This window comes from Balaenoptera borealis, assembly GCF_965194805.1.
Source record: "Balaenoptera borealis genome assembly, chromosome: 5".
Lineage (NCBI taxonomy): Eukaryota > Metazoa > Chordata > Mammalia > Artiodactyla > Balaenopteridae > Balaenoptera > Balaenoptera borealis.
In genome coordinates, this window is record NC_138862.1 from 66074062 (window position 1) to 66087095 (window position 13034).

The window sequence follows — 13034 nt, forward strand, 5'->3', positions numbered from 1 at the left end:
TCTCTCAAAAACTTCACACTAAGCCCTGAGCAAGAAGGGAGGTGGCTTGACTGAGATGGGCAACTTCCAAGAGCCATTGCCCTAGAAGTCCACTGCCCTTGGCTATCAAGGCTAGGGACACCAAAAAACAGACTCAGAAGTTTTGTCTCTCTCTGGAGACTGTAGCTCTCCTGTATCCTATGTTGAGTAGAGTAAATGTTATGGTTGAACGCAACATTTGGTCCTTGGATCTTTCTACTTTGAATTTTTTAATTGAGCAAGAAACAAAAGACCCCAAGGATACACAGCAACTGTAGCTTAAGGAACTCTTAAGGATTAGCTATTCAGTTTATCATTTTGATAGCCACTCTTTAAAAACTATACTTCCTTCCTAAATTCCCGATTGTTCCTCAAAACAATCTACCCTTATATACATTTAACTCAGCCTTTGGGGAAAAAATGTTTATATCTCTTAATAAGAATGGTTGTGTTTAATTCATTTTATTTCCTTCAAAACATCTATAGCACTATTTTCATGAAAATAAGCACAGACATTATCACATCAGGATCCACGCGTTAGTTTCATGTTGCCCATGGCATGGCATCATGTTAACTTATCTGCATGGCACAGGGACAGGTGGCAAGAGACAGTATATGATATATAGCATATAACCTACTCTCCAAAGGCAGGTAAACAGCCTTTCCGAATAATCAGTCAGTAATTGCACTAATACGTCATTCATAACTCCTGGTTTTTCTTGGATATGCCCTACTTGGCAGGAGTTTTACTCTGAATGATCATCCAAATTCTGTGCATCAATAACCTAACATCAATTCCTATCCAGGCCACAGGTTCCTATAAGGCTTTCTCTGGAAAAATGTTCATTTTCATAATTTAGGCGCAGGCTACATTAAACACAACACTCCTGAGAAAGCCTGGAAGGCACAGAGATATTTCAGAATTATAACGCTCCTCACAAACCCATGCTTATGCAGCATTTCTCATGTTTTGGATGACACTCAGAACCTGCATGATTATCATCAAACAGCACTTCTCTCTCATTTTCAGCATGTGAAGATGACAGGTAAAACTGTCACATTCTGGTCTTCCTCAGGACTTAAGAGATCAGCACACATACCAGCAGTGTTAGCAGCTCTGGCCATAGCAGCCATTAGCTACTGGCCAACATTCACCCAGGCTCCTCTACATTGCCAGCCAGCCCATTACATTAATTTACTCTTTGGCAATATCTTATTTAGCTACTAATCTGCTATTGTCCTTTCAGCGGCTATTACCTATGAGCTTATGACATTCCCAAAACTAGTCTTCCCTTCCTTGGATAAATTCAAAGGCTGCTTGTATGATCATAATAAAAAGCATAAGCCTTTTAAGTGGGCATATAACCAGAAACAAAATCACGTTCTGAATAATAAAATTTTAAAAACATTCATATTCCTCAGGTTTGGAATTTAATGATCTCTTATTTTTCTTTGAATTATTTCCAAATCACCCGATGAGTAAAATTTTAACAGCTAATTATTTTGATTACCATTATCCTTGATATCACAGATATAAAGTCACAGCACTGGACTTATTCATCAAAAACAAAGAAACAAAAACCCTTTGCCCAGTGCAATGAACTCTACTTAAAATCAAATTATACATGTCTTTCCTGAGAAAGGAGAGTTCTCTGCTTTTCAGAGGGAGACAAAGCACAGGGAGGAGAAAAGCAAAACAAACAAACGTGAATCTCCATAAACTCAATAGTAGCTCCAACAGACTGCCTGGTTTACTAAATGAGCAAAACTATGCTCTTAAAGTTCTTCTTGGTACATGCTTATTTTGATCTCACTGTCAAGTCTGTAAATTTATTTTACAGAGTTGAATCTGAATTAATATGGACCCTCTATAATAAAAATGTTCATTAATTTAAAATTCTGATAAACTGTCACTAGACTTAGATGTTTACTGCAATTTCTGTAACTTTTCTTCTCAAGCATTTAAAACAGTAACATTTTCTTTGACATTCTTTTTTTTAATATTCTTTTCCGTTATGGTTTATCAGACAGGATACTGAATACACTTCCCTGTGCTATACATTAGGACCTTGTTGTTTATCCACTCTATATATAATAGTTTGCATCTGCTAACCCCAAACTCCCACTCCATCCCCCCCAACACCCCTCCCCGTTGGTAACCACAAGTCTGTTCTCTATGTCTAAACAGTAACTCTTTAAAAGCAGCAAAGCTCATTTTGCTTCTCCTTCATTCCCTTCCTTTTACATATGTACTGGTAAAAGTGATGCAATCCGGCATTATGATTTAAACTAAGATCTTTTGATTATAAAGGATCCAACTATGAAGAGTCAAAGATTGACTATATAGTCTCCTGTTTTCAGTCTTGAGATGCTCTTCTGAAGTTCACAGTGATACACCTTCCTTAAATCTAATCCAATTTCACGAGGTTGTACAACTTAATAACTGTGTGATTTTGGAACAAGTTATTTAACCTCTCTACCCTCAATTTCCCCATCTATAAAATGGTGATAACACCACCCATCTATGTAATAAGGCCTAAGAAGTGCTTAGTAATTGTCCAATAAATGGAAAGGTAAAAGAGACATCTAGAAATACACAGATGTATAGTTTAGTGTGACTGCAATAACCACCATCAACACCACAGTAAGTATCAGTGGTAGCAGTTGTTGACATCTGGGTGCTTACCAATGTGCTAGACATCATACTAAGTATGTTGCAAGCATGTCATTTAGCCTACAAAGCAAGAAACAGGTACAATTATTGCACCCATTTTGCAAATGGGAAAAAATGGATGCACAAAGCGATGAGATAATGTGTCCAAGGTTATAGAGCTAACAAGTGGAGAGCTGAGCACAGAGGGAACAGAGGAAGAATATGATTACCTTTATGCCTGTAGGAGACAAGCAGAAAAGATTTCCTAGCAAAGGGAGAAGAGAGGACTTTCATTCAGACCTAACCCCTACATAATCCAATGTGATTTCCAGAGGCCTATTTCTATTAACTAAAGAGTTACACTACATTAAAACAGGTGAATTTATAATATGAAGAATTAAGAGGATGGTTATTTTATTATCTAATTTTCAAACAGTCTGTATGGGGAATAAAGAGATACAAGTGTTTTGGAAACAACTATAGAGCTGATATTTCACTGACTTAAAACATTCCTAGAAACCAATGCTCATTACCTCCCTTCTGATACTGCTGCACAATAAACCAACAAACCAACAAACCAAACGAAGGATGGACTTGAGGGAGAAAGGAGAGAATAATCAGTTTTGGGGGAGGAAGGTATAAGACCATTCTTTTACATTGTGGTAGCCACCCTCGAAGATGACTTCAATGAGGCATGCATCTCTTGATGTCCATGCCCTCATGCAGTCCCCTCCCCCAGTAAATAGGGCTGACCTGTGTAACCAACAGGATACTGCAGAAATAATGGTGCGTGACTTCCAAAGTTAGGACATAAAAGACACTGTGGCTTCCACCTTCTCCTCCTTGGATTGCTTGGCCTAGGGGAAGCCAGCTGCCACAATGTGAGACACTCAAGTAGCACTATGGAGAGGTCCACATGGTGAGGGACTGGGCCTTCTGCATACAGCCAGCACAGATTCACTAACCACACGAATGAGCCATCCTGGAAGTAGAGCTTCCAGCCCCAGGCAACCAGCCTTCAGATGTCTGAAGCCCTGGCTGACATTTTGGCTACAACCTCATGAGAAATCCTGACCCAGAATTATACAGTTAGGCTGCTTCTGAATTTCTGACCCATGAAAACTGTGTGAGATAGTAATTGTTTATTCTTTTTTTTTTTTAATGTCTTCTTTGTCTTTTATTCTTTTTTAAAAATTTATTTATTTATTTTTTTACTTTTGGCTGCTTTGGGTCTTCGTAGCTGCACGCGGGCTTTCTCTAGTTGTGGCGAGCGGGGGCTACTCTTCGTTGCGGTGCGCAGGCTTCTCATTGCAGTGGCTTCTCTTGTTGTGGAGCACAGCTCTAGGTGCTCGGGCTTCAGTAGCTGTGGCTCGCGGGCTCTAGAGCACAGGCTCAGTAGTTGTGGCGCACAGGCTTAGTTGCTCCGTGGCATGTGGGATCTTCCCGGCCCAGGGCTTGAACCCGTGTCCCCTGCATTGGCAGGCGGATTCTTAACCACTGTGCCACCAGAGAAGCCCGAAATGTTTACTCTTAAGCTGCTAAATTTTGGGGTATCTTGATACACAGCAATAGCTAACTAATGCATACATATAGGTCAAATAACTTAAACGCCAGTTAGGGTTTGTGTTCACAAGCCCATGAACCAAGTCCCTCTACAAAATTAGGTATGCTCCTAATAAACTGTATAAGCAAGAAAGATTGCATCAGATGTTCAGTTGTTCTTTCCCTAATGCTGAGAAGAGTCTATGGTTCTATGACTTTTATACTGGATATGGCAAAGGGAATTTGTGCATGTACTGTATTGAGACCAATTTTACTCTGTGTGACTTCAGATGTAAAAATGACAAGTTGGGCAATCCCATAGTGAAACTAAGGGTGAAGCTCTAAGGTATTAGGTTCCCAACAGAGTCCACCAGGCTGCAATTTTTGTCCCAGAGTAAATTTTTATGTACAAAATTCCATATCTGATACATATATTTTTCAGGAGAGGATTCACAGTTTTATTCTCAGATTCTCAAAGATCTGTAAGAGTTGCTACATAATCGAGTCATGGATTTGATGGGCAGCTGTCTCAATTCTGAGGAAACTGCATCATCTAGTTGCTCAGGTGGTAAACCAAAAGTTCTTACCTCGATTCTTCACTCCCCAACCCCCGCCAATGCATCAGCAAGTCCTGTCCATTCTCCCTCCAAATGTGTCTGATCAATGTGTAAATGGGGAGGGGAAGGAGAGTGAATGGAAGGTCCCACATTTACAAACTGTCACCGAAAGGTTTAAATAGAAAAGCAGAAAACAAGGGAACAGGTCAGGAGGAAAGGACAAAGAATAAACAAAGGAGCTGGGGTTCCTAAGGCTCTGCTCAATATTCCAGAACTATGGGTCTATAAAAGTTAAAACCTTCTAATTGATACAAGTGTTCATTGTCTGGCTCAACAGCAATAATGGAAATGTTTTGTCTGCACTCTCTAATAGGATGACTGCTAGCTACATATGGTTATTTAAATTTAATTGAAATTAAATAAAAATAAAAATGTAGTTCCTTATTTACCCTAAACACGTTTTCAGATTCTCAAAAGCTATAACATCATTATTGGCATATTAGTAGAAGAGCGGATTTCAGATATATCAAATCCTTTTTGTGCTTTACATGTACTTTACAAGTATACTTGGGAACTTTAAGTATACTTCTATTTCCTTATTTCCTTTATTATGCTCTCCCAAGCCTATATTATGTATTTCTATTCGCCAGCTATCCTGTTTTTATAACAAGTTAGAAATGTCTCATGACAGGTCAACTCCTCTAAAAGATAAAGTTTTGGAGGCCTGGGCCACGTTGTTTGTACTGTGCAGCTAACTCAAGATGTTGCTATTCAAGCTGTTCCAAGTGGAAATGCCTCTATTATAAAACTATGTCTCAGACATTCATGTTATTAACTGACACGTGAACAAACAACACATGAACCATTACTCACAGAGAATTAAAGGTATACCCCAAAGTTATATTTAAACCGAAATCATAATCCACACTAATGAAATCAAAGTAGTATCAGTATTAAGGAAAAAGATTCAATTTTCACCTTTCTCTTTATACTGTCTACTATGATTTTGACAATTCTGTGTGTGTCATAATGAGGGAGAGGGAGGGGAAACACTCCTCAGCAAAGCATCATCACCTCTCGTGTCATATTATTCCAAGGAAAAGGTGTGGCACAAGACTCCATGGTGGCTTCAGTCATTTAAAAAATAGAACTGAAATTCAGGCGCTAGTGAGCCAATCAATCCAGCAGCAAACCTGGAGGGCTTATCAACAACACTGTTTATACTTGAGCTGCCAGCAGTAGAGGTCTTAGCTGCTGTGAGCTCAGGGGCAGAGCACATTTTAATTAGGAGGCTTGGTTGTTCAGGGTAAAAAAACTGAAGGCCATGGGGACACAGGATATATTTTCATCTTTTAAGTTAAAAGACTTAGTTTAGGAATAAAGAATAAGAAAAGGCATATGAATATAAACAGGTAACTTCAGGTAAGGAACTGAGGAACACTTGAAGAATACCCGGAAGAATGTCTTATAGGACACTCACCAACTTAATCAAGAAGGTTTTATTACATTACTTTTGGAGGAAGGAGGAAGAATGCAGGTAAAATTTTTGACTTAATAGGAAAGAACATGTTTTACATAAAAAGAAGCAATTTCCTAGAAGCGATACTTAGCACTGCTCTGGTGAAAATAATGACAAAGATGGTTTGACTTTAGGTACCTATATGCAAACTCACTAACTGAACTTGAAATTCTAACAGAGGGTAGATATAGTCTCATTGGTGTCAGCGAATTTGTCAAACTGGCACATATGGATGGAAGTCTGTATTTCAAACACAGAGCCAACAGGAGGAAATGGGTATAGCACTGTACCTACACCCACCTTTTTCGTCTACAAAGTTGGTAATGCATAAAAATACACGTGTGCACATGCACTCTGCACCTCCCCCACCCCACTCTGGGCTGGCTAGTGTTGAAGTAATAGAGAAATGAAAAAATATGTGCATTACCAATGTAGACTGGGACAAACTTTCTGGAAGGCAATTTGACAATATGTATTAAAAACTTAAAACTTCCTTATATCTTTTGACTCAGGAATTCTTCTAAAAACTGGGACACAACCCAAATGTCCAAGAATAAGGAATTAGTTAAAGAAATTATGGTACAGGCTTAGAATACTGGTTGAATACTAAAGTCATGTACTCCCCTTCCCCCAAATAGCATAAGCCCATTAAAAAAATGGGACAGTTATCTCTGTCCACTGATAACTAGACTAAAATAGATTAAATAGTGTTACCTTTGATTTTCTTTGGAAGTGAGAATATGGAGAGTCTTATTTTCTAAAATAATTATATATTGTATTTTTAATAGAGAAAAATCCTTGGGTTTTTTTAAAAGTTATATATTTTTATGAAATTCCACATACATTTAGGTTAAGACAAAGAGAAAATAGACAGGAAAGAGTACAGAAGATGAACACCTGAGGGCAACACTGTGGGTTCTGCAGCTAGACAGGGTATGGGTGCAGCTTTCCCAGAGCACACTATGCAAGTGCCACAGAGGCAAAGGGTAATCATACTTGCGGGGGGGGAGAGGGGGGATGAAGGGATGGTAACCATCATTTTAGGAAAGTAAGTATTTGATACACTGACTTAATTTAACCTTTTATTTTTCAAAATCAGTGGAAACAAACAATGGGAGAAATTATTCTGGGTTTAATTCTGCCCAGCTAGAAAAAATTGTCTGGTGATGTAGAAGGTGACAGGGTGACAGAAATTCTGGGGTAAAAATAACTGTAATAGTAAGAAAAAGGCATCACTAGCCCTGGCTAAGCTGAAACATGACTTTAGCAAAACGCATTTCAAAAAGTTTAGGGAACAAATAGGTATGATTTTGTAGTTACAGTCTTCAAAAGGGGTTAATAACTGACAAGAAATAGAAAATTATGAAAATCAAAATTCTGACCAACCAAACAATTGCACATACTCTCAATGCAAAGTAAAAGGAGAAGAACCAAAGAAACCAACTAAAAGGGTTTTCTTTGATGGGCTCATAATTTTCAAAGTAGGGCACACATCCCAGGAAGAGTAGAAAATAAAAATGTGCACTTGTCAGAACAGGCCAGATTTGGTTTTAATGAGGTAACAGCAAAAGGTTTTCAAAGCAAGATCAAGAAACGTTAAGCCCCCTGACCAGGTAAAAAGACAGAGAAGACAGACCTTGTCCAACTCTTATCATGATTCCCTTTTCTGTTAGAAGGGTTTTCAACCTGGAAAGGATATAACAAAAATCCTAATAAACAAAATGCAGCCCAAGGAAGGTGAGGGAAATCTATACATTTTAAATGTCTTTAAACCCAGAATCTATAGTGCAACAAACACATTCTAAAATGGATTACAGAAATTCAGTTTACAAATATTTAAGTACTAGAAATTTCCCTAAGTCTTAAAAAAAAAAAAAAAAGATTTCATTTCCATCTTTGACAGAGTTTCTTTTTTGATGGAAAAAATCTGAAAGTTTTCTTGACAACAGCAAAGCATTTTACTTAGTTTTCATAACATTATTATATAAATGAGTATTGTAAGGTTGGTCTGTAGTTAAGAGACCAGTTATTCAGAGACCATCAGAAGAATAATCCCTAGTAAGCGTTGCATAATCCCATTTAACTTATTTTATCAGTAACTTCGGTAAAGGCAAACAAAACAAAACAAAAAACCAGTAGACTCTGCCTTGTCTTGTTTAATATATTCTATTAGTTGCTTGGATAGAGGCAAAAAATTGATGTGTTTATGAAATGTGCAGATGACAAATAATTGTATAGAAAACCTAACATCCTGGTACTTTTACAACATATTCAGGATTAGGATTTAAAAATCCTCATTAGTATGGAGGGGATGCTAGCCATCATTAAAATTTGAAGGACTTCTGCGTGCAAGAGTTGGGTTGGTTTTCTATAACCCCAGAGTAGGATCACTGAATGAAAGAGGTATAGGGGGACAAATTTCTAACAAAGTGATACAAAGATGGAATGTGTTACTGAATATTCCAGTTACTGAATATACACAAGCATGGGACACTAGTTCTCAGTAGATAATAAGGAAAGTGAAGTGAAATCAGTGGTTTTCAAATTTGTTTTAATAGCAGAGCCATTGCACTGGAAGAAACCTTACCCAGAAGACTAATATACAAAGCAGAGAGAAAACTGCTCTAGCTGAAACTCCCAACCACATCTCACACTTAACTCAGGTGGCACTGGATCAGATTATCTCTAAAGTGGTTCATATTTGATTAGCAAAACTATAATTTCTCAAGATCTATTACTCTAGATAATCCAGATGAATGGTCTCCCAAATGGAATAATTGGGAGGATCTGTTGGGGGTGTGGAGAAAAATCAGGTATAAATATCAAAATAAGAAATTATACTTTATGGACTGAGAGTGGTATGTATACTTTTCAGGAGTTTCTCAAGTCAATCAGAGCCACAGTCAGATATAATGCCCCCAGGCACTGAGGTATTCTAAAAACAATTTAAAAGAATTAAAGTTTTTGAGGGGAAAAAAACCCCACCACCAACAACATCCATACCCACTAATTTAACACAACTGTTTTAATTTCTGTATATTTGTATCTAGTTCCTATCCACACACAAATACACATTTTGGTACAGTTACCAACATGGTACATAAGACTTTTAAATTTTCTCCACATAAATTAAGATGAATATTTCCACAAATGTAAGTTTCATAATAATTGTCTTTCATGGTTACATACAAATGGAGATTTCATAATGTACCGAAACATTTTCCTACTGTTGACCATTCAGATCATATTGGCTCTCTTTTTTTGTTATTATATAATTATTCCTAGTCATATCTCTGTACATGGTAGCTTTTTTTCTTCTATTAGATGTACCCTGAAGTTAAGATCCCTACAGTGGGATTAGTGAATAAAAAAGTATGAACTCTGCTGTGATAGCTCTTGTACATAGTAATGCTTTCCAACAGGTCTTTATCCATTCATCTGCAGTCACTACCGGAACCTTGAATACAACACATGGAAAAAGTAGTTGAAACATCTGCAAAAACAGTTTCCTCAGTATTAATGTCATTAAACTGATAGAAGCTATCTTTACTATTTTCAAGAAAGGTGAGAAAAATAGCTATTACTGTGATATTCTATTGTACTGATCAAGGTTCTTTTGGAGAGGCTAGAGAATAACAACTATATATTCCCAGAGTAATCTCACCTTTAGGCCATGGAATAATAACTTTTAGGCCACAGTCTGGATAAGAAAAGGTTTACTTTCTTTGCTTTTCCAGAAGTAGCAATACAGAGACTACATTGAGATTTCTGCCTACAATGTATTTAAAATTTAGTAAGACCTAACATCTGAATACCATTTAATAACTTTGGCTACCAAAAGAAATTGACTAAAATCTAAAGCTTATTTCATGATAATATAGTCAGTATGATCCCAGTTGATGGCATCTTCATCATTCTACTTTGTTCCTCTTCTACTTTTATCCTACTTACTTTAGGATTTAGCTTTGCTCCCAGATCAACATAAATGCCACAGAACTCCATTCTTATTTAAGCCAGCTCTAAACAACATAAAAGCTTCTGAGGCAGCCATCTAGGAGCCTCTGTATTCTGATGATCTTGCTCAAGATACAAACATGAGTGACAGAAGCTGAACTTCAGTGGTGCAGAACATCAGCAGAAATGGTATTTTAACAGATCAGAAGATAATTTCAATGCTTCTCTTCCGAAGTGAAGTCGTATCTTAGTGATCTAAATCCAATGTTAGATGACTAGGAGGCACATTCTCAGGCTAGTCAAAGTAGATATTCTGCTTCTTGTTGATATGGTTTTGTCCTTAACTAAAAGTGGCTCTATTTTCATGTATATTCTCCATTCAATTGACTTAAACTAAGTAAGCCAATTGTTTAGTTAGAGGTACATACTGCAATTAATTCACCCAAAGACATATTGGGTTCTATTATTGTGGTGCTGCACCTAGGGTGGGTGATTAGAAATTCTAATTTTGATAATTTTAAATTAGAAAAATTTCCAGGTTCAGATCTTCAAGGTCTGAGGCTTTGTAGCTTAACAGTTTACTTCTTCATACCTTGGAGCAGACCCGGAAATGCTTTGTGAGGAAAGTCTCAGCCATGTCAGCAGGCATTCATTCCCTCACTGCTTGGGTGGAGAGATGGGGTGTCTATTTATTCAGGTGAGGAGAGTCACAGTTTCTTTCATAAGAATAATCCTTTTTCATAAGAGGATGGATGTCAACCTGCCTTTCACATGGCTGGTTTTTAACATTTCTGGATCTGTCCTGACTTGGCAATAACAATAATAAAAATAGTGCAGCAGTTTCCTTTCACTGAAGGTCTACCATGTGGCCAGGCGAAGTGTTAAGCACTTTGTACATTTTATATCTTACTTCTCACAACTATATGTAGTGGGTATTTACTATTCCTGTTTTATGGATAAAGAAACCGAAGCTAAGAGAGACAACAAAGAGCATGTATATTTTAAGGTCTTACTAAAGAACATAACTTATACTACCAAATTCTTATTTAAAGTATGTGTACACGCACATACATATATATTTACTTAAATACAGGCGGCCGTTAAGGTCATACAGTCAATCCCTTCATCTAGATGAGCATTTCCTGAGGTATGTCTGGTGACATTTACTTTGGCTCTCATAACTTTGGCCCCAAAGAAAACTGTTTTCCTTTAACTACACTGTGGTGGTATGCCTTTGGCTTACACTGAAGGGCACTTAAAAAAGTATCCAAATGGAACTCACCATTACATTTATTGTTGAAACTTTATTGTTGAGAATTTCATTTACTCTTATCTCTTAGAGTACCAAATCTGCAGCCCTAAAGGAGAAATACTTCTCAAACAGCAGAGTCAGAAACACTTTGCTTCTCCTAAGCCACCAGTGTGCTTTTAATCTAATGAACAATGGAAATTTTTAACAGATATCATTTCTTTATTTACTTTAGCCACTAGGAGGCTCAGAGAAATATCTGAAATCCTTTCTGGTAACTATTAAGATACTCAAGGCATACATTGCTTTAATTTTAGCTCTGCCCTTAGCCTACTATTCCTCTATTAAATTCCTCATACCCTGATCTATTTCAACTTTAAAGTAAATTCTCAGGATCAAAGTCCAATGTCAGTTTCCATATTTATGTTGAAATTCAATTTCAACAGCTATAAAAATGTATATACTACAATAAAATATTTTTTGATGACTGCTGTAACCTGTATCAAAGCAACATCAAAATCAGGTTATATACTAGGATCCTACCAGGCAGACAATTTGCCCAAAACCTTAGTTGCAATCATTAACTAGTTTAGTATTTCACATTTAGAAAATCATTTAAAATTACCCAAAACTTACCAATCATAATTCTCATTGTTATTCACAGTCTAAAACAATTCCTAGAAACTAGCTCAACAAGTAAATGTACTAGTTCGGGGTTAGGGCCTATTTAATGTTTTGAACAATCTGTGCAATCTAACCTTGGCCAGTGAATTATTAAGTTTACTAATAGCTCATCTAAGCAATTCTGTCTTCCTTCTAAATAGAGGTCATAGTTAAAAACAAAACCAAAAACAACCTCTATATTTTTACATTTAAAAAATTCAAAGCACATTTCAGTACATAATTGATTTGTACCATATTACTCTAAGAGAGCACTGCCACTCATTTTATAGATTGAGAAAACTAATAAGACATTACTAAAACTAATAAAGTTCATATGACTTTCTCAAGGTTAACATGTGCTGATGAAACTAGAACTAGAAAAGAGACCTTTCTTTCCAAACTTTTTCTGGAATGGAGAAGGCCACAGATTAGAATGAAATGTTTTAAATCCTTATTAGCAACATTCTAAAAGAGTAAGATTGGACAGGAACAAACAACTCTTGTGTCAGACAACAGGAGAGAGATTTTGACCTCACTGTTGAATGCTAAGAACTAGTAATGCAAGATTTTATCTCTTGGAGCATAAACACCCTTGGGCAAAAACGGGTCTGATCCAACTCAATTCAATGAAACAGATGATTAAATAAAAATGGAGTCAGCTCCTGACATCTGCTTTTTTGGTGCTGGTGGTGGTAGTGGGCTGTTGAGGGGAAAACACCAAATTCTTTGTGAGCCCAACTGTGCTACCTATTATATTTCTAACTTCATTTTAGCTGTCCTTCGGAGGACCTTCAATTTGCTCAAGGGTTGGGTATTTTCAGAATATCTGTAATGACAGTAATTCTCACTAAATCAGGTCCCAACATTAGCTAGCTACAG

The 13034-nt window shown here is 36.9% G+C and overlaps 1 protein-coding gene across 6 annotated transcripts in view; it reads right to left on the minus strand.

Annotated features, from left to right (window-relative positions):
* Positions 1-13034, minus strand: part of GSK3B (glycogen synthase kinase 3 beta) — a 201724-nt gene that overhangs the window by 6441 nt on the left and 182249 nt on the right. Inside the window, exon 13 of one of the 6 annotated variants that reach the window (XM_082394943.1) lies at positions 7926-7975. The exons of 4 other annotated variants lie outside the window; for them this stretch is intronic. In XM_082394943.1, the coding sequence (XP_082251069.1) occupies positions 7971-7975 (5 nt within the window). In that variant the 3' untranslated portion in view covers positions 7926-7970. Of the gene's footprint in view, positions 1-7925; positions 7976-8819; positions 9747-13034 lie in introns of those variants that run through there. One more of the 6 variants, XM_082394942.1, reaches the window with a different exon arrangement.